Source organism: Vipera berus (genome assembly GCF_964194415.1).
Source record: "Vipera berus genome assembly, chromosome: 2".
Taxonomy (NCBI): Eukaryota; Metazoa; Chordata; class Lepidosauria; order Squamata; family Viperidae; genus Vipera; species Vipera berus.
This window is the reverse complement of record NC_138203.1, coordinates 13,017,242-13,044,217: the sequence shown is the minus strand read 5'-3', so window position 1 is coordinate 13,044,217 and position 26,976 is coordinate 13,017,242. Positions and strand designations below refer to the sequence as shown.

At 39.6% G+C, this 26,976-nt stretch overlaps 1 protein-coding gene across 1 annotated transcript in view; it reads right to left on the bottom strand.

The window, feature by feature from the left end:
• DCC (DCC netrin 1 receptor) overlaps positions 1-26,976 on the bottom strand; it is a gene marked incomplete at its 5' end in the record, with an annotated part of 1,185,616 nt that overhangs the window by 432,610 nt on the left and 726,030 nt on the right. Inside the window, 2 exons of the mRNA XM_081315662.1 lie at positions 10,465-10,585; positions 17,661-17,815. Of these exons, the coding sequence (XP_081171788.1) occupies positions 10,465-10,585; positions 17,661-17,815 (276 nt within the window). The remainder of the gene's footprint in view (positions 1-10,464; positions 10,586-17,660; positions 17,816-26,976) is intronic.

Genomic DNA, 26,976 nt, shown 5'->3' with positions numbered 1-26,976 from the left:
ATTCCAAGATTGTTGTAGATACCCAGTTATATTTCCCTAGGTGAATTGGGTTCAGTGTGTTTTGAAGTTTGTTACAGCCCTTTAACTATATGAATGTAGTTAAGACCACTTGGTTCAAATTCTTCCATATGCTCTTGAAAGCATTATTTGTGTAGCACAGGGGTCTTCAAACGTGGCCCTTTTATGACTTGTGGACTTCAACTCCCAAAATTTCCTCAGCCAGCATGCCTGGCTGAGGAATTCTGGGAGTTGAAGTCCACAAGTCATAAAAGGGCCACGTTTGAAGACCCCTGGTGTAGCAAGAATGGAGGGCTACAAAATGCTTAACTCCATTTTAAAATCTACCAGTAGATCAGGTTTAATCTACCAGAATTCCCTCCCATATGGAGAGAGGAATGCTTACAAAAAGTAGGAAGAGTGAGCCAATGATTCATAACAAGTAATTTTTGCAAGTGATTACAGGGTGGACTATAATGTATTCACTGGGTGACTGAATCTAGCCAAGAGCTATTTAGCAGCCTATTGTTTGTAAGACATTTTTTATTGTAAATTAGCACCCCAAACAAGATCTACAGCTATTAAAGATTAATAATGTTCTCACATGGCCAGAGTCATGTTTGCAACCTAGCAAGAAGAATGTTGGTCTGAAATTGATATTAATTCATTTATCCAATTGAGTATGTATTAGATGCTAGAAAAGCTAATCATGCTTGCTCTCTCTCTCCCCTATTTTTTTTCATGGAATAAATTAATGCATCCATGAAAGCATCACTTGAAAAACAAACCATACCTCTCCTAAAGACAAGGCTAGCACATTTTCCTTCCTTCCTTCCTTCCTTCCTTCCTTCCTTCCTTCCTTCCTTCCTTCCTTCCTTCCTTCCTTCCTTCCTTCCTTCCTTCCACCATTTTTGCCTTCTATGACTGCACATTGGCACAAATTTAGGCCAGGTTGTATCTTAGTGAGGTGTAATAAATAAAAGATGTCCAATTCCTACCTAACCTCAAATCTGGACATGAGTGACCATACATGAGTGACGTTTTGATGTCCACCCTCTTCAACTTTATATTTATATAAACACTGAAAGGAACATCTATAGGTATTTAGTTACCTGCACAGTGTTTCTATTCTGTTGGATTCCAGAAAGGACAGGATTCCCAAGACATTAGCCAACCTTAACTGAAAGCTTTTTCTTTCTTTCTTTCTTTCTTTCTTTCTTTCTTTCTTTCTTTCTTTCTTTCTTTCTTTCTTTCTTTCTTTCTTTCTTTCTTTCTTTCTTTCTTTCTTTCTTTCTTTCTTTCTTTCTTTCTTTCTTTCTTTTTTATTAGTTTTCCAATACTACAATAGTATCTTTAAAAAGCAATGTGGTATCCGGGTTACAATAGTTCCATTTCAGACAAATACATATTATTACAAATCTCCAAATTATTGTAACCAATAGTTCCTCTCTCTTTTTTCCTTTAATACATACTATTTCTTATCTAAATTAACATACTTCTCATTGCTATCCATCAGTCATTAAATAGTTTTCTTATATTTATCAATATTTTAGTATATTTTATATTTTAACATTCCATCTTTAAAACATCAAACACCTTATATATTTTTCTAGCTTTAATTTTACATTGACATTGAAATTAAACGTTTAAGATTTCTCATTTTCTTATTGCTAAATAACCTCCTTTCCCTTTACACAATTTTCTCCAATACCTAGTAATGTAATCCAGTTCTTATTTATCTCATGTTCATATCCATATCAGTCATACAGTATTTAGAATAGCAGTCATTAAAATACCAATTGCAAGGAGGAGAAAGAAGAGGAGGACAATATAATATTCTTGTTTCTCATTTATAGTTTCCACATATTAAACATTAACCAAAATTTCTTCCATTTCAACATTTAATACATCCTCTCATATCCCTACATCCAAGTATATTAGTTACATTCTATCATTTTTAACATATATACATCTTAACCCATATCATTTAAAGAACTCAATATTTCAATGTTAGTATTCATACATCTGTATTTTTTTATTTTTTTATTTTTTAATTAGTCAGTACTTTTGTCTAAAGGTAAGGGGACGCGGTGGGTCAGTGGGTTAGGACGCTGAGCTTGTCGATCTGAAGGTCGGCAGTTTGGCGGGTCGAATCCCGAGTGCTGCGTAACAGAGTGAGCGCCTGTTACTCGTCCCAGCTTCTGCCAACCTAGCAGTTCGAAAGCATGTAAAAATGCAAGTAGAAAAATAGGGACCACTATGGTGGGAAGGTAACAGTGTTCCATGCGCCTTTGGGGTCTAGTCATGCCGGCCACATGACCATGGAGACATCCTCGGACAAGCGCTGGCTCTTCGGCTTTGAAACGGAGATGAGCACCAGCCCCTAGAGTCGGAAATGACTAGCACGCATGTGCGGGGGAACCTTTACCTTTACCTTTATTTTTGTCTACTCATCAAAACAATCTCTCGTAATCCCAATACAATCTGTCTATTTTGGTATTATCTATTTCAGGGCTCTTAAGAATGTCCGTATTTCCTGAAAGATTTTTCTTTCCAACAATCTTATTAACATGAACCTGTTGAGAAACAGAGCCACAGGCACGTAGAGTTAAGGTTGGGAGCGACTGTCATGGTGAGATGCCTGCTAAACTATTCTATAGGCATGGTGAGATAGTAAGCTACCACTCCTAATCAAGACTTAACCTCTGTTCTCTGTTTCAGGATGCTGCTAACACCATACCGATTCCTCTTATGGGTTTCCCCAGAATAAGAGGCAAAGAATTACATTACATGAGAGTGAATGAAAAGCCTACTGGCAATTTTGCAATGACAAGGCTTACGGTGATCCTGCTACCGATCATAGAATCAAAGCAAACATCAAAGCACAGGTAGCATAGTGTGGATGGTGTAGATGTGTGTGCATGCATATTAAAGAGTGTATTAAATATTAATCCCATATACAGTACTGCAATAAAATTGTAATAATGTTTAAACATAAGTGGCAAGTGCATTTTGTCTAAATCTCACCAGCTTTGCATTCATTAGCCAGACTCCTGGAAAGTGGGAGTCAATTTACTTCTGAGTGAGCAATTGATTAGATTACTGTCTGCATGTGTTTCCGTGGCTGCGTTGCTTTTTCTCTCCTCTTTCTTCTTGTAATATTTTAATTTGTTGGAATTTCATGTTGCTTTATTTTTTATTGCATATTCTCCTTCCACCCTGGGATAATTTTTAATAATGAAAAGTGGCTTTTGAAATCACACACAAATAAAAGGACTAGCAATATCATCTTCTTTTTAAAAGGGAAGCTGAAATGCTAAGAACGTGTCACAGGTATTAGAAGTGAATGAACCTCATCATGGAATGGATCCTATTAACAAGAACTGATTCCAAGGACATATGCTCAACAGTGGATACTATTTCAATTTAGAATCGAATATATAGTGAATTGGCTCTAATATTTATCATGGCCCCAATGCTTTTTGTCCCCTGGGCAAATGGGCTTCAAATTCTGAACTTTGATAATAATGATATGTGAAAGTTATTCCGGGAATCATGGAAAATGGCTTGCTCCAAAATGCAAGCAAAATTGGGGCAAGCAGGAGGACCACTAATTTTATTGCTTCCTTTTCTTTCCGCCCCCCCTAGCATTGAAATACAAATGACAATCTCTCAGCCATTCTAGTGTCCATCTGCTGGCCAGCACTGCAGTGGAAGACAGTTTCCCAAATGGCTTTGATGGCTCATAGAATCTCTCTGAAATGTAAAGCAACAGCTTAATAAAATTCGACTCTTTTATGTTTAAATGTTCTGTCCTCAAAAACCTAAAAAACTCTGGTGCAACAAGGATCCACAATGGGGGCAAGTGTGTACCATTATCACACTAATGAAGTGAATCATGTATTTGCATCCTTTTGCACAAAATCAAATATGTACGGTCTGCCGATATAGGAGAAGGAGTAGCAGAACCTGGGGGAGGAGTGAAAAGGGGCATCAGCCTAGAATCCTTATGTAGCCACAACCAGACTAAGCCCAACCCCTCCCCCCTTGAATTCTATGGACTCTAACTCCATCTAACTCAAAACAGGTGCTAACTGTTAGTTGAGAAGATTCCTGTGCATAGACGAAGTAACAATCTGTTTAATTGGACCTTCATGCATGGGCCTGTTATATTTTTTCCACTTGACAGCCCCCACCCTTTTGATTTTCTGTAAGGGCCTAAAAACCTGGTTCTGCCACTTAGTCTGAGGCTGGATGGGGGCATGTCATCCAGGAGGTGCCTACTGCATTAAATAGAAGATCCCACTTCCACTCCATAGTATGTCCCCCCACCCCCATCTTAGTTATTTCTCTGATAATTTTAATGCTATATTTATTGTCCTACAATTCTTTTGGAATACAGTTTTATCAAACTGTAAAGTGCCCAGAGTCACATGACAGTGAGATGGGCAGCATATAAATTAAATAAATAAATCAATTTTTTAAAAATCAATTTGTGTAATTTCACTTTTCAAACTACTCAGAATCTGTAAAATAGTTAATATGGTTACCATTGTCTGGAATGTATCAAAGATATGGTTTCAGGTTGTGTGAGTACCTGCCTCTGTGGGGAGCTGATAGCTTTAGCTGATGTGGATTCATTCATTCATTCATTCATTCATTCATTCATTCATTCATTCATTCATTCAATTTGTTTTCTGCCCATCTCACCACAAGGCAACTCTTACAGACAGAACCCTAAGTTATTACCCATACGTCAGAATAGGTAGCATGTTGTCAAAGTACAACATGTGTACATTGAGATTAGCTGAGCCTCACCCCATGCTCCCTCCCCCCAACACACAGTGACAACAAACCCTCCATCCTACCACACCATGTGAACCAACTACACCACACACCGGCCTCCCAAGTCAATTCTGCAAACGTTCACAGATATTATATCCCATTCAAAAGCCTAACAGCCCATGGATAAAAGCTGTTTTTCAGCCTGTTGGTACAGCTGGCTATACTCCTATATCTCCTACCCAATGGTAGGAGAGTAAAGACTAGTATATGACTAGTATGTGAAGAGGTCTGAGGAGGGATAGCTACTCCCACTTGGATCTCTGGAAATGTCATTAAGATACATTTCCATGTTCTGAAAATTGGTAATAATCAACAGGTTTTCAAGGGTAAAATATGCTTTAAGAATGAAAGAGGGAGAAAAAAATGAGATTCCCAGAAAGCTGAAGCCCACAGAAAATGGTGAACATTTATTTCTATATTCCCATAGCCTTGAAACATAAACCCGACCTCATTTTTAAAATGAGGCTTTTGGCCTTACTTGAAAAGATTTAGCGTTCAATCATTTGGGATGAATTATCTCTGATGGTGCCTCTCCATACAGAGATCCATCTTCCATTAACACCTTCCTCCTAGCCTTTCATCAGTTGTAATGATTGCAAGAAGGATAAGCCGGACACCACTCATAATACTATATCGAAAACTCATTAGGCTTTTATAAATATCCACCAAGAGCAAATGGGGACTTTAATAGGTTATTGTCTGGGCCTCAGCAGAAAGAGGATTGTCCTAGTTGCCAGGGGTAACTCCTTATCTATGGCCCATGGACAAGGATGAACAGAACAGCTGTGGAGCCAGCATTTACATTGTATGAGCAAGGGATGGTGCCCATTTATTGACAAAATTTTAAACAGGGAGGGCAGTGTTCTTCCTGTTGTGGTCAAACCCAGTGGTTCATTTCTATCTTTCTCTGCCTCCCCTCTGCCATCTGTGCAGGCTGTCGTTTTCAACATCTCAGAGGAATCAAGAGTGACATTGTATGGAGATCTGATTAAATTGCCAAGGGAAAGCAAATCCATCATTGATAGGGGCAGGGAATGGAGACCATTTACAATGGGATCTCCGTCACTTTTTAAGATTTGCCTTCGTTTCTGCTCACTTTCATTTTAGTCTAATGTCAAGCCATTAAAAAATAGCCCATAAGCTCAAAGAACAGAAATTTAAACACTTAGACAGAGATGCTAATGAATTATATAGGTGGTTGGGGTTTTTTTTACAGATCTCAGAGGTGAATTAAATTGCATTATACCAGGGAGAGGGGGGGGAGGGCTGGTATTGGTGCGAAATACCGTGAGTTGAACATGGAAATTCAGCTTTCTCATTAACAAATAAATAGGTAAATAAAATACCCTTACAACTTTAGGTTGGCTAATAGTGAAATAGGATGTGGATTTGGTGGTTCTTAAGAGAAGTCTAGACAGCCTTCTGATCATTGGTGGTATGAAGAATTATTAATGCTATAATGTCAAGATGTTGAAATAGAGACTTTAGAAAACTAAAACCCACACATTTTTTTAGTTATGTAACTTCACTGGGTGACTTTCAGTTAGTCACTGTTTCCTGACCTCCTTACCCTGCAGGATTATTGATGGCTCCCAAAGTGGGATGGAAGGAAAGGTATGTATAGACATATTGTTATGACTGTAAGCCACTCATATGGTAAGATGGCCAGCTAATACATTTTATAAATAAATAAAGATTGAAGAATGGAAGGATGAATGGGTGGATGGAGAGAGAGGAATAGAAAATGGAAAGGAAGGGAAGGGAAGGGAAGGGAAGGGAAGAGAAGGGAAGAGAAGAGAAGAGAAGAGAAGAGAAGAGAAGAGAAGAGAAGAGAAGAGAAGAGAAGAGAAGAGAAGAGAAGAGAAGAGAAGAGAAGAGAAGAGAAGAGAAGAGAAGAGAAGAGAAGAGAAGAGAAATGTTGACAATCCCCATTGGATTTTATAAGTGGTCCAAAACTAAGGAAGTATACATTTGTGAATTGTGACATCTCTTATATATGGAATTCATAGACAGATGATATGCAGAAAGGTAATAGATAGGACGGATAGATAGATAGATAGATAGATAGATAGATAGATAGATAGATAGATAGATAACTAGGAAATGGGAATGGGAATATCTGGGTGGATACAGAAATCCCACAAAGGGATCTACATTGCTCACCTGGGACAAAAGTGACACGGAAGCATCAATTTCTACACAAGAATGATTCCAACATCTGCATCCTCATTTTTTCTCGCAACCCAGAGCAATTCTACCTATATTTGTTTGCTTCCACTCTATCAATAAAGTGCTTTCTACCATATGGATGCTTCCAATTAAATATCAGCTGAATGACAGTAGTGAACTAGATACATGCTGTTGTGTAACATATGAATTCACAATCATGTTGCTAACAATCAAAGCAATGGATTGCATGGTTAGGACTGTGGGCTGACAATTGTCAGGCTTACGTTTGAGAGCCTGTGGCTGCTGTGTGGCAGGGTGAGCTCCCGTCACTCGCTCCAACTCCTGCTAACCCAGCAGTTTGAAAGTGAGTGCCCACAAATAGATGGGTACCACTTTGGTGGGCAACTTAACGGGGACACGAAAGGAGCCCCCAATCAGGCATCCCCTGGGCAACAGAAATGTCACCGGCTCATCTTTTCAACCTGAAAGCACTTTGGTGCTTCTGACATGAATGGGATGGGGAACAAAGCACCATCCATGGAATGCTGTCCCAATGAAATGGGAGGAGAGAGAATCAATGTGATCAGCACAGATAAATTCAGTATCACTTCATAGATTTTTTTATTAATACACGAGAGTTCAATACAGAGAACTGTCTACATCTAGCGTCTTTCCACACTATTTGACAACAACACATCTTGTGTTAAATGTCACAATACATGTCAAAAAGTATTTGCAACAGGACATCAGAACGCTGTCCATGTCACCTATGAACCGTCCCTCCAGAGGCTACTGCTCTCTGGTTTTGCCATGAATTTTGTTCCTGTTAAATGACTGCAATATAGTGTTTGTGGTCACAGATACCGATGAAGTAGCTAAATACAAGATTAGTGAACGAAACACATTGAATGAGTACATGGACATAAAAAGAGAAACACTATCACTAGATGGAATTCTCACAGGTTCAGAAGAACATTTGAAAAGAAGTCTCCAACAAGAGTATTCAATCTACTTTTTTGATCCACACATCACATACATTTGTTAAGGGTACACTTAACAATAGATAGTTGAAATGACTCAGATTATTTTCAGCATCCCTGTTCAAAAGCCTTTGGGTTGGATGTGTTTGCATATACTGTACCTCTATTCCAAACAATGAGTTTGTTTAAACCTGGAGGAATAGTGAAAACAGCAGTGAACAGGAAGAGGAAGAAAGCAGAAAACCAGGTAAAGGTAGTCCTCAAATTATGACCACAGTTGGGTTCAGAATTTGTGTTGCTAAGCAAGGTGGTGGTTAAGCGAGTCCCACCTGATTTTATGACTTTTTTTTTGCTATAGTTGTTAAGTGAATCACATGGTCCTAAGTGAATCCAGCTTCTTCTACTGACTTTGTCAGAAGCAGGCTGGGAAGTTTGCAAATGATGATCACATGGCCTGGGATACTGCAACCGTCATAAATACATGCTGGTTGCCAAGCACCGGAGTTTCGATTACGTGAACATAGGGATGCTACAATGGTTGTAAGTGTGAGAACCTGTCATAATTCACTGTTTTCAGTGCAGTTATAATTTCAAATGGTTGCTAAACGAATGATTCTAAGGATTATGTCTATTATTATTTTTATTACAGTATTTTCATTTTAATCAGTGTGTCCCTGCTTTTTTTTAATCCTTCCTTTTCACTACTGTACTTTTCTAACTGCATATAAGACTCTGCAATCCAGTAATTATTGTTACTGAAGAATAGTGGATGCCGCATACATTTTTTTCCTAGTTTCACCTGTCCCTCCTTCCAGAGCAATACTGAAACAACAGTCCAGTGCCAGAAAGCTTAAAATAACCTGATAACGCATTCTGTTTGAGCATCCTCAAATGATGTTTTTGTTCCAATGCAAAGTATTTTAATTATAGCTGCCCATATGGAAATAAACAGTTTGCAACAGGGATAATCAGGGCCATGAATGACATTATCTTCCATCAGGGATGTAAAAAAAAAATCTATTATATGCGTCTTTCCAAGAACAATTCTGTAATCCATCAAAAAAAGAGAAACTGCTATGGCACGAACAGTCATGTACTTTATACCATATCAGTTGTCTCGAAATATTTTTAAACTCCAGCACTGCATAGAAAAATGTGTCTGCAGGCAAAAATATACATTTGGCAGCATGCGGAGGAAGAAAAGTATGCATTGGGAGTGTTCATGTAAACAACATTATGTATTAAGACTAGTTACATAAAATGAATATATAAGGATAAATTGCATGCAAGTGTACGTTGGGGAAAACGTATACAAACTAAAATATGTATTATGTAGGGCAAGTGATTTTTTTTTTGCTTAAAAAAGATCACAATGCATTTGTTTGATAGATTAAATCTGGAGGAATGTCACACTGACACCGATTGGATATAGATTGGATTGGATGCACATTTTTGTTTTTCAGGTTTGTTTATCAAAATGTACTAGCCACTAAAGAGACAGAGAATTTTCCCTGATTTTTCCACAAAGTATTGGGAAGTACCCAGCCCGGCAGGGAGTAGGATTCAAGTGCAGAATTAGCATGGAGTCACTGCACAAATGCCAAAGGACCAACCTTTGGAGCCTTATCTATTGGTTCCCAAGAGAAGTCTGCCAGTCTGGGGAGATTCCTGTAATTTAGACAGAACGTAATAAAGTAGTTGGGACAACACATTGGCTCAGTAGTTAAGACTCAAGCCCAGAGTCTTGTTGGCTGGAAAGCCAGCAGTCCAGGTTTGAGACCCAAGCACCACATGATGGGGTGAGCTCCCATCCTCGTCCCAGCTACTGTCCACCTAGCAGTTCGAAAGCATGCAAATGCAAGTAGATAAATAGGTACCACTTCAACAGGAAGATAACAGTGCTCCATGACATCATGCTGGCCACATGACTATGGAAATGTCTTCAGACAGCTCTGGCTCAACGGCCTTGAAATGGAGATGAGAAGCCCCCCCCCCCCCGCCTATTGTCAGCAATAACTATTGTAGTAAAATCTGCAGGGACTGCTTTATAATAACATAGTTAGCTTGAACTCTGCATGTATCGGTCTGGTTGTTTGCAGATGACACAAAGCTCCTGAAAAGTTCCTCGCAGGAGTCAGCAGGAAAAGTAAAAGCACCACTTAGACATGGATGTGTTTCTACCCACCAGGGTGGGGTTTCTTCTCAAGGGAGATACTTTATGTATCTATCTAACATATTCCATAGCTCTGATGAGCTCAGAGGTGTCTCACTTCCCTCTAAGGGCAATCCTAATGGCTTCCTCCTGAAGTAGAAACTGCTGACGCATGTCCTGAGTGATTACCCACCACTGTCATTGCAACCAACCAGCCTGTGAGTAAGAATGCTGCCATACATCAGAGGAAGGTGCGTATTTCAAAGCTCTGTTAATCATATAAATTGAAACAGGAAATTCTGAACATTCTTTGCAGCTTACCAGGTTCAGGGATGATTAGCTGTGCACTGGTTTGTGCATTCCCAGCTTCATTTTCAGCTATGCACTGGTAGAAGCCTTCATCTGATTTTACTAAGCCCAAGATCCGCAGATTGCTGCCTCCCTAAAGAGATAGACACAAGCCAAAGGGTTATCGTGGAGCCATGGATTCCAGGAAAGGATCACATTAGGAACAACTTGCTTTGGGTATAGGTAGTCCTCGAATTGGGAGTAGAGTTTTTGTTGCTAAGCAAGATGGTTAAGTGAATCACATCTGATTTTACAACTATTTGTGTTAATCACTGCAGTTATCAAATTAATCAGGAAGTCATTTATTTATTTATATCACTTATTTTAGTGATGTTGTAACTTCAATGGTTGCTAAACAAATGGTTGTAAGTTGAGGGCTACCTGTATGAGCTATCCAAAAGTGGATCAGACCTCCTCAGAACATACACTGTGGACTCTCCTTTGTAGAGTCACTTCAACAAAAGCTTGTCTGACCATTTCTAAGGAATGTTCTAGCAATGGATTCCCAGGAACAGAAGGGGACAATTTTAATAATTATAATCTTTGTGCTTCCTTCCAATACTATTAATTTCTAGATACAAAATTCATTTTTAAATTTGTTTGTCAGGTTCAGCATTTGAGTATATATTCCTGCTCTTAGGTCTGCTCTTTCTTTGGCAGGCAAATCATTGTTACCTCAGAAATCAGGTCACCTTGTTGAATCTTTTTTTTATCCTGTGATCAATTGAATAATCAACATGTAGAGAGCATAGAATCATAGAGCTGGAAGGGACCTCAGAGGTCTTCTGATCCAACCCCCTGCTCAAGGCAGGAAACTCTATACCATCCCAGACAAATGGTTATCCAGTCTATTTTTGAAAACCTCCACTGATAGAGCACCCATAACTCCAAGAGACAAACTATTCCATTGATTAATTGTTCTGTCAAAAAATTTCTCCTTAGCTCCAGGTTGAATCTCCCTCCAATGAACTTCCACACGTTGCTTTTTGTCCTATCCTCTAGTAGGGGAGAATAAGTCAATCTCCTCTACTCTGTGACTTCCCCTCAAGTATTGGAAGATAGTTGTCATGTCCCCCAATTTTTCTCTTTGATAGGCTGGACAAACCTAATTTCCTTAACTATACATTATACTTGAATTTCCAAAAAACTACTGTGAAATGGGATGGACCACTCATTTCCCTCTAAGTGGACTTTCCAAAATATTGAGATAGCTGTCACATATCTAGAAGTGAATAATGAGCTTCAAAGTTAAGAGATGAGTTATGAGGAGCAGACTATATCTGTTGTATTTTAAGAGATTAGTGACTGACATTGTTTGTACTTGTCAGGAAGAAATTGTATTTTTCTCTCTGCTTCCATTTCTTCTATTTTTTTACATTTTTATGCATTTTTATAGTTTGTTTTACTTTTTACTTTCTAATTGTGAGCTTTAATAAAATTATATGAAAAAAGGTAAGCTGTCATATATCCTTATTTTCTGAAATAATGTTGATTTCCTGATTTTTTTTCCTCAGGGAGATAAAGATGATTCATACCAAGCCCAGCTGGGCACCTGAGAAAAATGATAAAAATGATAATGATGTTTATATCTTTTATTTTCTGTATTTTCCCTTTTTAAAAACAGCAGGCATTGTTATACGATGCTGTTTTTTTCTAAATTTTCTGGTATATCATAAGGGGTATCTCTAAACTATAGCTTAGCCCAGGATGTTTGTTAAAAAAGAAGAGGAAGAAGAAGAAGAAGAAGAAGAAGAAGAAGAAGAAGAAGAAGAAGAAGAAGGAGAAGGAGGAGGAGGAGGAGGAGGAGGAGGAGGAGGAGGAGGAGGAGGAGGAGGAGGAGGAGGAGGAGGAGGGGGGGGAACATAGAAGAAGATAATAGCAAAATAAATAAAAAAATAAATTTAAACATTACTAATACATTACATCTTAATATGTTCAGCGTGAGATTCCTAATTATAGAATAAGTTAATATTTCAAAGCCTGAGTTAACTTCATTCAGAAAACATTGAATGAGACAGATATATGCATATATGTATATGCATAATTATGTGTGTGTGTGTGTGTGTGTATTCCTTAATGAGACTAAAAATGCGAATCCCAGGCATATTAAAATTAGCAAACCAAAGGAACACTGGAATAGAACAAGAAAACTAACACAGTTTTCATTGTTAAAAGATGAAGCTTTCGTTTGCTAACTGCCAACATCGTCAGGATGAAAACTGGGTGGGGAGATCACATTTATACTGTCAGTGTTTCTGCGCTCCACTCATAGAGTGTGTCACCAGTCTGTTTGTTGCGGCCGGCCGTATTCCTTTGAACTGCTTCGCATCCATTTTTGGGGAATGCGGTTGTCCCTGAGTGTCTGTTGTCAAAAGTGGATTGTTATTCATTCCATGTGTCATAGCCATAGCCCTGGGCATTGCCCGTGTTCTTATACCAGACGCTCTAGGTGGTTGTCTCTCTTCTTCCCTGTGTTCTACAATACAGGGTGATTGTATGATTGTGCAGTTTCGATTTTGATTCAATGAAGCACTCTGTGAGTACTTGCGCTGTTTGTATCCATATCGTGCATGCCGTTTTATATATATATATATGTATGTATGTGTGTATGTGTGTATGTGTGTGTATATATATATATATATATATACACACACACATACACACACACACACACACACACACACACACATATATATATATATATATATATATATATATATATATATATATATATATATATGTCATATTTATGTAGTGTATATTGGAGGTGGTGACCCTTTGATAGCTGTATGCAACAAAATTTCATTTTAATGTATGCCGATTAGCGTACATTCAAATTAACAATAAAGTTATTATTCTATTCTATTCTATTCTATTCTATTCTATTCTATTCTATTCTATTCTATTCTATTCTATTCTATTCTATTCTATTCTATTCTATTCTACATGTAGATATTTATTCATATGTATCTCCCCTTGAGGGACGCGGTGGCTCAGTGGGTTAGGACGCTGAGCTTGTCAATCAGAAGATCGGCAGTTTGGCGAGTCGAATCCCGAGTGCCGCGTAACAGAGTGAGAGCCTGTTACTCAACCCATAACCTTTATCATAACCTTTACCTTTACCTTTATCTCCCCTTATCACTATCCTAGAACTTTAATGAAATGTATATTTATTTAAACAAATGTGCTGACTCTTAATTTGTTTACACTGCTATAAAGTCAAGACTATGTTGTTAAAAGAACGATAATGCTGCAGATCAGAAAATAACTCAAATTCCTTATCTAGCACTTAAAATTGACATTAAAAGACATCTCCACTATCTTGCATAGGAGATATTTTTGCACTGTCAGAAGGTTCTTTGTTTTCTTCTTGTTTTTTAAATATTCCTTCTGAGTAAGAAAAATAATTTGAAGGTCATTCTGTTCTATAGCTACACAATTCTAAGTTGGCATCCTCTGCCATAAAACTTTGATTTCTAAAGTGAGAGCCGAAAGGAAAATAGAAGGTTTTGCTTGAAACTGCAGAATAAAATTCTAGGCTAGCAAACTTGCATTATCTGATTGTCTTTCTTATAAGCAATAACAATATATTTATGGTTAAGGTTGTATGGTCTTGAAAGTTCCTACCACCAAACAGGTCTTTTCTGAAAATAAGGAGAAATGATTCCAAGCCATTTATAATTAAAAGGTGTTTGATTTAGATCATCATTGTCCATTTATTGACAAAAGGGTATTGTGTCAGCAGATTAACGTCCTTATGTATGAGATGTGCTAAATCTCTTACAACTAAGTTGTTAAAAATGGGGAAAAATACCGTGTGGTCCTAATGTTTTAAGCCCCAGTAAGCTTCTTCTGGAATAAAAATAACATGCCACATTTGTGAGTGCAGAGTTGTCACACAGGCATCCATTTACAATAGTAAAGGTAAAGGTTCCTCTGCACATGCCGGTGCTCATCTCCGTTTCAAAGCCGAAGAGCCAGCGCTTGTCCCTATTTTCCTACTTGCATTTTTACGTGCTTCCAAACTGCTAGGTTGGCAGAAGCTGGGACGAGTAACAGGGGCTCACTCAGGATTTGACCCCCCTAAAGTGCCGATCTTCTGATCAACAAGCTCAGCGTCCTAACCCACTGAGCCACCGCATCCCATCCATTTACAATACTGAATATTAATTTTTGATTTAGCAGTTCTCTTGAACATATTACAGATATTCTGTTTCAGTGTGCTTCCTTTCTGAGATATGTGTGTATATGTTATTTGATAAACTCTTAATTTTCATAAAATGATGGGCCTTTTCTACAGCAGCACAGTTGCAGTCACTGTTAATGTTACCTAGTTGGGTAATGAAACATCTGCAAGAAAACAACCAAGCTCAGAAACCACCAAGGACCCCACAGATCAAAGTAACATAGTTCCATCTGTGGGGTTCTTGGTGATCTCTGAGCTTGGTTATTTTTCTTGCAGATGTTTCATTACCCAACTAGGCAATATCCTCAGTGCTAGCCAGAAAACAACCAGGCTCAGAGAGCACCAAGAACCTAATAGTTTAATTCTGAACTAAAAATACTCTTTACAGTTTTTGACAGGGCATTTTTTTGGTCACAGAACGCCCAGAACGGAGTTCCGGCACCTTTTTTGGATGGAACCTTGTAGGGTAGGCAAGGCGGCTTGTATGACATGTGTGAGTTCAGGCACCTTTTTTTTTTTACAAAAAAGCACTGGTTTTTTATTTCAACCTCATTTTTCTCTGAAGATGCATCTTGGCCTCACATTAAAAAAAATAAAATAAAATAAAAATCCAAATATTTCTATAGTGATAATGTTCTTACACTATTTCTGGTTAGGTCAGGCTACAAATTTATAGTGCTGAATAACTTCTTTGACAATTTTTCTCTGTTTTCTTGGGAACCTGATGTACCCTTGAATTTTATGTATTTCATATTTAAGACCATCAAAGGCAGGTAAGGTAAAGGTAAGGGTTCCCCCACACATGCGTGCTAGTCATTTCTGACTCTAGGGGCCGGTGGTCATCTCCGTTTCAAAGCCAAAGAGCCAGCGCTTGTCTGAGGACGTCTCTGTGGTCATGTGGCCGGCATGACTAGACGCCAAAGGTGCACGGAACGCTGTTACCTTCCCACTGTAGTGGTCCCTATTTTTCTACTTGCATTTTTACGTGCTTTCGAACTGCTAGGTTGGCAGAAGCTGGGACGAGTAACAGGCGCTCACTCTGTTACACAGCACTCGGGATTGGACCCCCCTAACTGCCGACCTTCTGATTGACAAGCTCAGTGTCCTAACCCACTGAGCCACTGCGTCCCTTCAAAGGCAGAGGCTTCCGTAAAGAAAAAACATATTGTTCACAGATATATTTTACAGTGCTTTCTCTGGTCTGAAATGATAGTTCATTCCTATGGACCCTGTCAGTGCTCACTGGTATGAGGATATCATGGAATCTTGTACAAGATTTTACAAGAATTTAACTGCAAACAACCAGATTTCTTCTTACAGAAGTGAAAGTATAACAGTTCAGAACTGAAGACATCTTTAAACCTCCTGGCCTCAAGGACTCCCTTTTGCCCTGGTTTTAGATTTAAACATGAAAATCACTACTACACCATTTGATAACTATTGGACCTGTAGAAGATTGAAAATGGGGAATTCATGTTTTCTTTCTTCTATTGTCCTCCTGACAGGAAATTTTCTTCAAAGGTATAGTTTTTATTGGGAAGAAGTTCATTTTGGCTTGTTAAAAAGTGCATGTTCAGTACAAAAGACCCCTATTTTTTAACATATAACTAAAGGAGGAAGCAAAATCAGAATGTGACTGCTTGGCATGGTAGTTCTGTGTCTCCTTTAAGGCAGTGTTTCTCAGAATAACAAAGTTGGAAGGAATCTTGGAGGTTTCAAGTCTAACCAGAACAAGGAGAAGACTCCATACTATTACAAAAATGTGGACGTGCAATCTCTTCTTAAAAACCTCCAATGATGGCACACCTTCTGGAGACAAGTCATTCCAGTGGTTAATTGTTCTCATTGTGAGGAAATTTCTCCTTAGTTCTAAGGGTTTTCTTTGATTAGTTTCCATCCAAACCTCAACAACTTTAAGATATGTGGACTTCAACTCCCAGAATTTTTGGTATGTTGGCTGGGGAATTCTGGATATTGAAGACCACACATCTTACTGAGGTTGAAAAACACTCATTTATCTGTAAGCTGTCTGGTGAGGTCAAAGATACTGAGTGTAGCAGGTCATGGCTGAGGAGAAATCTCTGAATAAAGTACATTTTGAATAGGGCTCAGTACAAATAAGATATGCTTACTTCATTGCCTTAAACATATGTCAGAATTGGAAGGATATTATTGGAAGGATTTTTTTCCAAGGAGTACTAAAATGTTATTGACTCTCTCACTTAACCTACATTAAGTGAGTAGATCTGTTTTGGTCTATAAATCTAGCTGAAATATAGCACAGTGCTATGATATCATTACTCCTAATAGATGATGACTACCGGTAATTAAAATCACTCATCTAGAAGAAAAAATTCAGCTATTAGAAAAGAGCAAGAGTGACTAAAAAAAATACAGAGGGTCATGGGGGAAATGGTTTTCACCTTTTTCCTCTCCATCCTTACTTTCAAAACAATAATTTAATCTGTGTGCCTTATTACATTATTAGCTAAGCGCTAATAATGAAATCTTGGTTATAGTACCACAAAAAGAACAACAACCCAGATTCACTGGAACCATTTTACAATCTAGATCAGGGGTGTCAAACTCAATTTCATTGAGGGCCGCATCAGCGTTGTGGTTGCCCTCAAGGGGCCAGGTGGGTGTGGCCTGGGTGGGCGTGGCCTACTGGGTGGGCATGGCTAGATGCATATGGCTTACTGGGTGGGCGTGGCCAGCTCTACATCGTTCACATCAAGGGTGCCTATGGGGGCCCGGACAGGAGTGGGACAGATCTGAGGGTCTCTGGCATAAGGAGGGTCTCTGGGCCAGGGCCAAGGCAGTGGGGGTCGTTCCCTCACTGTTTCCAGGATGGCTTCGCGGGCCACATGAAACCACTTTGTGGGCCGGATCCAGCCCCCGGGCCTTGTGTTTGACATGTCTGATCTAGATAGTAGCTGTTGAACTGGTTTCGCAAGCTGTAATAACAAGTAGTGATAATTACCACTATCTGAAAATAATCACTAGGAATGACAACTTCTCCATTCTTGATCCACTGTACTGAAGGGGCTGGTTTTCCGGAGACAGCACATTCAAACTCGATGTCCATACTTTCATAGGCATAGAGATTTGAAGGGTGAGTGATAAACCACGGAGGAACTGCAAGAACAAAGAGAAAGAGAAGTCAAGGTGGGAATGAAAGATGCTTTCAGAAAACAGTTATGCAATTATTTATCTATGACAAATCCTCAGCTACCAGACAAAACCTGGTCAGTTGATCAAACTTGGATGATTAAGGTGTTGGCCTAGATACCAGTAGACTGTGAATTCTAGTCCTACCTTAGGCATGAAAGCCAACTGGGTGACTTTGTGATAATCACCAAGAGACTGTGAGTTCTAGTCCCACCTCAGGCAGGAAAGCTGGCTGAGTGTATTTGGGCCAGTCACCCTCTCTTGGCCAAACCCACCTTAGAGGGTTGTTGTAGTAGGAAAAATAGGAGGAAGAAGGAGTATTAGGTATGTTCATCACCTTGAGTTATTTATAAAAATAATAAAGGATACACACACACACACATATACACACACTGTCCAATTCCATAGTATTGTAAAATATAGTCTTTTACTTAACCTATGATTGGCTTTACCAAATAAACCAATATGAGCAACATTTTTCCAAGCCTGCAGGAAGAAGATGTAAGCCAAATGATCTTTTCAGAGGACAAATTCTTATTAAGCTGGCAATTATCTGTTGTCTTGTATTACTATAATGTATTAACACTTTTCCTGTATAGTATGTGATATGCTAATTTAATTTAATTTCATCATTATCATAATACTAGTTATAGTATGATAGAAATTTGCAATTCAAGGGAAACTGCTAATAACATCACATTTCTAATGAGTTTTTCTATCATCAAAAAAGATGGGAGGTGGAGGGAACACGTCCTGTTCGTCAGCTTTCAACAAGGGAACAATATTCATTATTTTGAATATTCATAGTTGCGAGAAAGCCAGATTAGATTTTTAATTTTCAGGATAGCATCCATGGCTTGCTTTTTGACATGGAAAATGCAATTGTGTTTCTGAAGCAGCCATGCGTAATGTCTGAATAATACGGTTTTTACACTTGTATCAATACAAGCAGGAGTTATCTAATAGAATATGCATGTTGCAAAATTATCAGACCTATAGATCATTATATTTATCTTGCACTTATTGATAGCTAGAGTCAGTTTGAGGTAGTGGCTAAAGCATATGATCACCATTTGTGAGCTTCCCAACCGGCTTCTGACAAGCAAAGTCAATGCATGAAGCTGGATTCCTTAACAACTTCATGATTCACTTAACAAGTGCAGTGATTTGAGTAACAGTCATGGCAAAAAAAAGATCATAAATTTGGGCAGTACTCACTTAACCACAGTCTTGTTGAACAACATAAATTCTGGTCCCAATTGTGATTGTAAGTGCTCAATTTAAAACAGTTCATTTAGTAATCATTCAAAGTTATGGCTGACTCGGGAATTCTGGGAGTTGAAGTCCACAAATTATAAAAGGGCCATTGTTTCCCCCCCCCCTGGGTTAAAATATCAAGCCCCAAACTGGGAGACCATAAACTCTAATCCCGCCTTAGGTATGAAAGTCAGCTGGGTGATCATGGACCAGTCACTCTCTCTCTCAACCCTAAGAGGATTTTGTTGCTCAGTCACTAGGTCTTGCCCAACTCTTAATGACCATCTAAACCAGGGCTTTTCAACCAGTGGTGCGGGTACCACCTGTGGTACATTGGCACATGGCAGGTGGTACGCAACCATCCTAGAAAAGTGGTAGCGGGGGAGGGGAATGAGCTGAACCGGTGACAGCACCGCACAAGCCTGAGCGAGACGGCTGGAGCTGCAGGGCTGTCAGGGCTCAGTGGAAGCACCAGGATCAGCGCCAGGCTTCAGCTGGAGCTCGGCGCTGATCCTGGTGCTTCTGCTGAGCCCAGAAGAAGCGCCGATCAGCTGCAATGTTGCAGCATCTCCAAGGTCTTGTGATTTACATTCAGATGCTTGGCAACTGATTCATATTTATGATGGTCACAGCGTCCCAGGGTCATGTGAAGTGACCAAAACCTGCTGCAACCACCCAGCAGACGGGGGGAATAAAAATCAAACAACCCCCCCCACCCCACCCCCACTGCCAATCCTCAACAGAAATGCTCCCAACAATGAAAACCTCGGACAGGAGGAAGAGCGCCGCTGGGCGGGCAGGCAGGTGTCTTGCTCAGCTGTGGCTTGGGGGACACTTTTTTCAGTGCCATTGTAACTTCGAACAGTCACTAAGTGAACAGTTGTAAGTCGAGGACTACCTGTACTTCATCACTTTTTTCCCTTTTTTTTTTTGGTCATCAGGTTTTTGACACCTTGCTAGGCGACTGGTGGTACTCGGATGTTGCCATAACCTAAAAGTGGTACAATGGGTGAAAAGGTTGAAAAGCCCGGCTCTAAACCCTCCACCCAAACCCATATTCATTGCATCAATGACACTATCTAACCATTTCATCCCCTGCCATCCCCTTCTCCTTTTGCCTTCCATCTTTCCCAGCATCATAGCCTTTTCCAAGGAGTCCTCTCTTCTCATTTGGTGAGCAAGTGTTGTACCTTCAGCTTCAGTATCTCTCCTTCCAAAGAATAGACAGGGTTGATTTCCTTTAGGATAGCCCTAGGAAGGAGCCAATGGCAAGTCATTTCTGAAAAACCTTGCCAAAAAAACCCTGCAGGGACTTGTCCAGGCAGTCCTTGAGAAGTGATCACAATTCAACAGAAAAAAAGAGAAAGAAAGGTAGGTAGATAGGTAGGTAGGTAACCATCAGCCCAAAGGACCTTTATGAAACATTTAACCCAAAAAAAGAAACACATGTTTCTTTAAAAATATACGTCCTTGGTTAGCAGCAAATCAATATTAAAACAACGGTAGCAAAACTAGCAACATTAAAATAACAAGATCAGGATCAATAACAAGATTTTAAAAGAAGAAGATCAAGCAAGAAAAAAATCTAGGACTACATTACTTTCTATTTAGTCATTTCTTCTTCTGCAAACTTAATAAATTTGTTCTACAATTTGTTCTCCTCAGAGTCAATTTGGAGAACTATGATGGGGTGTGTCAGGCCATTGTAATATGAAATGAATGTTATTGGAGATCTCCTCTAGCTAGATCCATGAAAAGGCTAAGAAAATAGTGACCCTATTAAACCTACTTTGCTTTAAAACGCTGTAATTAAAAAGAAAAATTTCAAATAAAATCTAAAAAGAACATTCAAATATATTATTAACTGAAACAAAACCGTTTTTTCCCCCTGAGAAGGTTTCTGCAGTATAAAAGCATACTGTGACACTGAGAGAAAACCTATGTTTTTCCCTCATAAAAGTATTCAAAACAATTGATGCAAAGTGCTGAAACTATACTAGGTTTAGAACATTCATTTGGGGGGGAAAAGATAAAACTGAGAAAAAATTGGAGCACAACTGTAAATCAGTTTTCAGAGACGTAGCTAAGGAAATGCTACTGTCCCAATGCAGTGAATTGAAGAAAAAAATTACTTGTTGAGTATAGCATGAGTCCAAAATCAATATGTTCATAATTCAGCAATTCTGATGGACCACATTTGTTAACCATTCCTTAAAAGTTCAGTGGTGGACAATTTGCACCTTTTATTTCTCAAAGTTGGATTTCTGCAAAAAAAAAAAAAAATTGTTCTTGTTTCTTTGAAACCGGAATCTTCCAGCTTTTTCTCCTCTAGGGCAAGGCTTTTCAACCAGTGGTACGGGTACCACCTGTGGTACATTGGCACCTGGCAGGTGGTACGCAACCATCCTAGAAAAGTGGTAGCAGGGGAGGGGAATGGCAGCACCGCACAAGCCTGAGTGAGAGACGGCTGGAGCTGCAGGGCTGTCAGGGCTCAGCAGAAGAGCCAGGATCAGCACCAGGCTTCAGCTGGAGCTCGGCACTGATCCTGGCGCTTCTGAGCCCAGAAGAAGCACCCATCAGCTGTTATGTTGCAGCATCTCCAGGGTCTTGTGATTTACATTCAGATGCTTGGCAACTGATTCATATTTATGACGGTCACAGTGTCCCAGGGTCATGTGAAGTGACCAAAACCCGCTGCAACTACCCAACAGACAGGGGGAATAAAAACCAAACACCCCCCCACCCCACCCCCACTGCCAATCCTCAACAGAAATGCTCACAACAATGAAAACCTCGGACAGGGGGAAGACTGCTGCCAGGCGGACAGGCAGGTGTCTTGCTTGGCTGTAGCTTGGGGTTACTTTTTTCAGTGCCATTGTAACTTCGAACAGTCACTAAGCCAACTGTTGTAAGTCGAGGACTACCTGTACTTCATAACTTTTTTCCTCTTTTTTTGGTCATCAATTTTTTGACACCTTGCTAGGCAACTGGTGGTACTCGGATATTGCCATATCCTAAAAGTGGTACAATTGGTGAAAAAGTTGAAAAACCCTGCTCTAGGGACTGGACAAGGCCTACCTTGCAATTCTTTGTTCATTATTTCATCACAACATTGTGAAGGAAAGGACACAGAATGACAAGGACTAATAAAAATCACTTAATGAGCTTTCACTGCAGAGGGTAAATTTGAAGTTGGGTCTTCCTCCTAATGGAAAACCTTCACCCCTACATTCTACTAGATTTTTTAATTTGGGGGGGAAAAGGAATTAGATAACCTTTTCAGTCTCAGGAGCCACTGAATTATTTAACTGGTAGTTCAGAAGTCAGAAAGTAATTTAAAATACAGGTAGTTTTTGACTTACAACAGTTCATTTAGTGACCATTTGAAGTTACAACAGCACTGACTTGTGACCATTTTTCACACTTACAATAGTCGCCTCATGGTCACATGATCAAAATTCAAATGTTTGGCAATTGGTTTGTATTTAAGACGGTTACAGTCTCCCAGGGTCATGTGATCAGCTTTTGCAACCTTTTGACCAGCAAAGTCAATAGCAAAGCCAGATTCACTTAACAACCATGTTACTAACTTAACAACTGCAGTGATTTGCTTAACAACTGTGGCAAGAAAAGTCGCAAAATGGGGCAAAACTCACTTAACAAATGTCTCACTTAGCAACAGAAATGTTAGGCTCAATTGTGGTCGAGGACTATCTGTACCAAGTTAAAAACTGGCATGTTGGAACAAGGAAGTGCAGCAGTAATTCTTCTCCAAAATATCTCTGAGTATTGTTAGAATCAGTTTTTACAAATCCTAAAAGGTAAAGGTAAAGGTTCCCCCGCACATGTGTGCTAGTCATTTCCAACTCTAGGGGCTGGTGCTCATCTCCGTTTCAAAGCCGAAGAGCCAGAGCTTGTCCGATGATGTCTCCGTGGTCATGTGGCTGGCATGACTAGACGCCAAAGGCACACGGAACGCTGTTACCTTCCCACCGTAGCGGTCCCTATTTTTCTACTTGCATTTTTACGTGCTTTTGAACTGCTAGGTTGGCAGAAGCTGGGACGAGTAACAGGTGCTCACTCTGTTACGCAGCACTCGGGATTCGACCCGCTAAACTGCTGACCTTCTGATTGACAAGCTCTGCATCCTAACCCACTGAGCCACTGTGTCCCCTTACAAATCCTATAGGGATATAAATGAAGCTCTCTTAACACACACACACACACAAAGCCTGGAACATTTGTTTTCATTAGATATAGCTATGGACAAATTTGTGTACATCTTTGATAGTGCTAAACAGTTATCAAAGTTAAACAAAGCAATATCTGTTTTCAGAGAGGAATAATATAGAAAGATGAACAAAAACAACCAATAATAACATTAGCTTTCCAGACTTGTATCCTGGTTGATATGATGGGAGTTCAACTCACATTATTCCCCAAACAACATGCACAACAGCTGGAGAATTTTAAGAGCCAATTTATTTGTAGGCTACTAGATTTCACAAAGGTGGATGAGGAATGTGAGAGTAGGATATCAAAGTACTTTTGTAATCAATTCCTAAATGTTCAAAGGAGATATTAATAAATTATTTCAAGAGAGAATGGGGTTCAGTTTCCTTCTTATGCCAATATACCACTAACAAAGAAATATTTCTGGATGACTTCAAAAAGCTATTTTCTTTTTATTTTCTCAAAACTGTTTTTCTCCGTATTTGTATCTCAGTCTGTTCTGTGACAAGAGCTCAGATGCCAAGAAATGAAATTCTGTATCAAAGACATGCAAGTATTCAAGCTTACAATGAAAAATGCTAATAATGTCCTATAATGAGCCCACAAAGGTTTCTCAGCAGCCAACTGAAAGATTACTGGCAAAGGAGCTAGTTATGGAAAGTGTGACCAGATGACTTTACCATTTTCTCAAAATGTCCTCCTTGGACATGACATCCTATTTCAGAGAGTAGAGAGTAAAGCCAGGGGAAGAAAAGAGAATTTGCTCTTTTCAAATTCATTGAGATTTATTGTGGTTATTTCCAAGACTATCACGACTGTCACCTAGCTCTGAAGAGACAGTTGGGGAAATGAGAAGTTAGGAAATAGTCTGCTGAACTGATGAGCATTGGAACTAGGAAATTGTGTTCTGGTGGGCAGATAGAGAGAGAGAGGGAGAGATAGTGAGAAAAGAGGAACAGGCTAACACAGGAAGGGGTCTGAAATATCCATGTTCAAGCTCATGTTCAAGTTTGTAGATGACTGGAGACCTTGATCTCTGGCTCATGTTCCCAAACGTAGTAAACTCTAATGTAATAAGGTAAAGGTTCCCCCGTACATGCGTGCTAGTTGTTTCCAACTCTAGGGGCCGGTGGTCATCTCCGTTTCAAAGCCGAAGAGCCAGCGCTTGTCCGAGGACGTCTCCGTGGTCATGTGGCCGGCATGACTAGACACCAAAGGCGCACGGAACGCTGTTACCTTCCCACCGTAGTGGTCCCTATTTTTCTACTTGCATTTTTACGTGCTTTCGAACTGCTAGGTTGGCAGAAGCTGGGACGAGTAACAGGCGCTCACTCTGTTATGCGGCACTCGGGATTCAACCCGCCAAACTGTCGACCTTCTGATCGACAAGCTCAGCGTCCTAACCCACTGTGTCCCTTTCTAATGTAATAAAGCCATTTTAATCCATGCTTTAAGCCTGGATTAAGTAAATATGGCATGTACTATCAAAACTTGAGTGAGTAAGGAAAAGGGGTGTCTGTTAGTGAGTTATGCTTTAGGTATTACAACAGCCTTGAATTCAAGATACAGGCAGTGCACTGTGCCACTTCTCCATTAGGAAATTATGATTGTCATTAGACCTAACTACTTCTAGAATAGCTGAAGCTTCCAAGTAGTCTTTAAGGCAGCCCACACCAGACAGGCTCCAAGGTCTGGACTACACAGAAAGACTTCAGAAACAGCCCAACACATAGTGACAGAGTGTAAGATGCAGGCAAGAACAACATGAACAACCAAATAGTTGGCATTGTGCACGGGAATGTCTGCATAGTGTATGGGATGGTCTAGCACAGGGGTCTCCAAGCTTGGCAACCTTAAAACTTGTGGACTTCAACTCCCAGAATTCCCCAGCCAGCAAGACGTGAAGTCCACAAGTCTTAAAGTCACCAAGGTTGGAGACCCCCCCCAGGCTAGACCATCCCAAGTTCAGATGAGAAATTCCATAGAAGTTGATGGAAAATAACAGGGCTAAGATCCTGTGAATCTTCCAGATCCAGACAGACAGGTAGTACTGGCCACCAGCTATCGTGATAGTAGGCAAGGACCAGAAGATAGTGGTGGTGATCGATGTAATGATGCCAAGTGACAGTAACATCAGGAAGGAGTAGGAGAAGCTGAAGAAGTATTAGGCCCTGAAGGACGAACTAGAAAGAATGTGGAAAGTGAAGGCCAAAGCAGTCCCAGAGAAAAGTAGAGAAAAATAAAGTACTTGGGGCTGTGACACTTAATCCAGGAGAGGGGCTCCAACAGATCCCAGGAATGAAGCTCTCTATCCAGAACAGTGCAGTGCTAGGAATAGATAAGATCCTGCACAGAACATTCAAACTCCCAGGCTTCTAACAGAGAATCTGAGATTGAGGCAGACACATAAGAATGAGAAGGGATATAGCAATAGCAGTTAGATTTATATTACAGCCCTCTCTAATCAGATTACAGAGTCAGCATAATGCCCCCCAACTATCTGGGTCTTCATTTTACCAACCTCGGAAGGATCAAACTCCTGGCAGTGAGCAGAGTCAGCATGCAATATTGCATTCTAACCACTGAGCCACCACGGCTGTGGTATACATACATACATGTGTGTTTATATTGGAAACATATGAAAAAGCTCCATTTGAATTTTCACATGAATGTTAATGTTAACAGCTGACAACATCTCTTATAATTCTCGATGCAAGAGGCAGACAGAAGAATCACAAATCCAGGGGGGAATAAAAGCAAGTAAGTTTAAACCCAATCAAATAAATCATGGTTTATCTTTCATCAAGGTTTTCTCCATATGCTGCCCCAAACAGCAAGCCTAAGAAAGAACAGAAATCATAATGTGCAGCTTGAATTTTATAACTTGCACGATGCAGCTCTGAGATAGAGAAGAAAAAAATCTCTGGGGGTAGAAGCTGAAATTAAAATAAATGTGGAAATATTAAAAAGAAGAATTGTAGCTGAACTGGTCTACTTTCTTCCTATCCTGTCAATTTGTTGCTCTGGGGAGTAGATAACCTTTGTTCTCAGCTCTAAAAGTTAAGTGCAAAAAGATGAAAGGGAATCAGACTAAGCCTTGCAGTTATAGGCACTCCATTACATTACTACCCTCCCAGTTTTTTATGAGATGGTGCCATTTTAATCAAATACGAAGAAATCGTCAAATTCTAATTTGATTAGTAGCAAAGCAAGTAATCCAACTTCATTGGTTAGAAAAACATTGCTCTTTTTCGTATGTTGTTTACAATAGCATAAGCCCTATGGTCATTTCAGATAATCCACATTCAGACATTATTGATGATCCTATATATTTGTTCATCTCTTATTTTTCATTATTATTTTAGAAGAACCATAAGGCTATCAAGAGGATTCTCTCCAGGCCTTGGGAAGGACCAGCACTGCATCTCTAGAATGCATGACTTACTCTTGTTTCTCTTTTTTATCTCTCAAGCTTCTGACATTAAGCCCAAACACAAAGTCAGCATGTCGTATGCTGTGAACTACCATTTTGGAATATCTATGGAGATACTCAATCATCCAAAGGTGTTTTTTCAAAAGGCAACTGGACTATGTTTTTACCTTGAGGAAGACATTTTTCTTCTCAGCCAAGAAGCTTC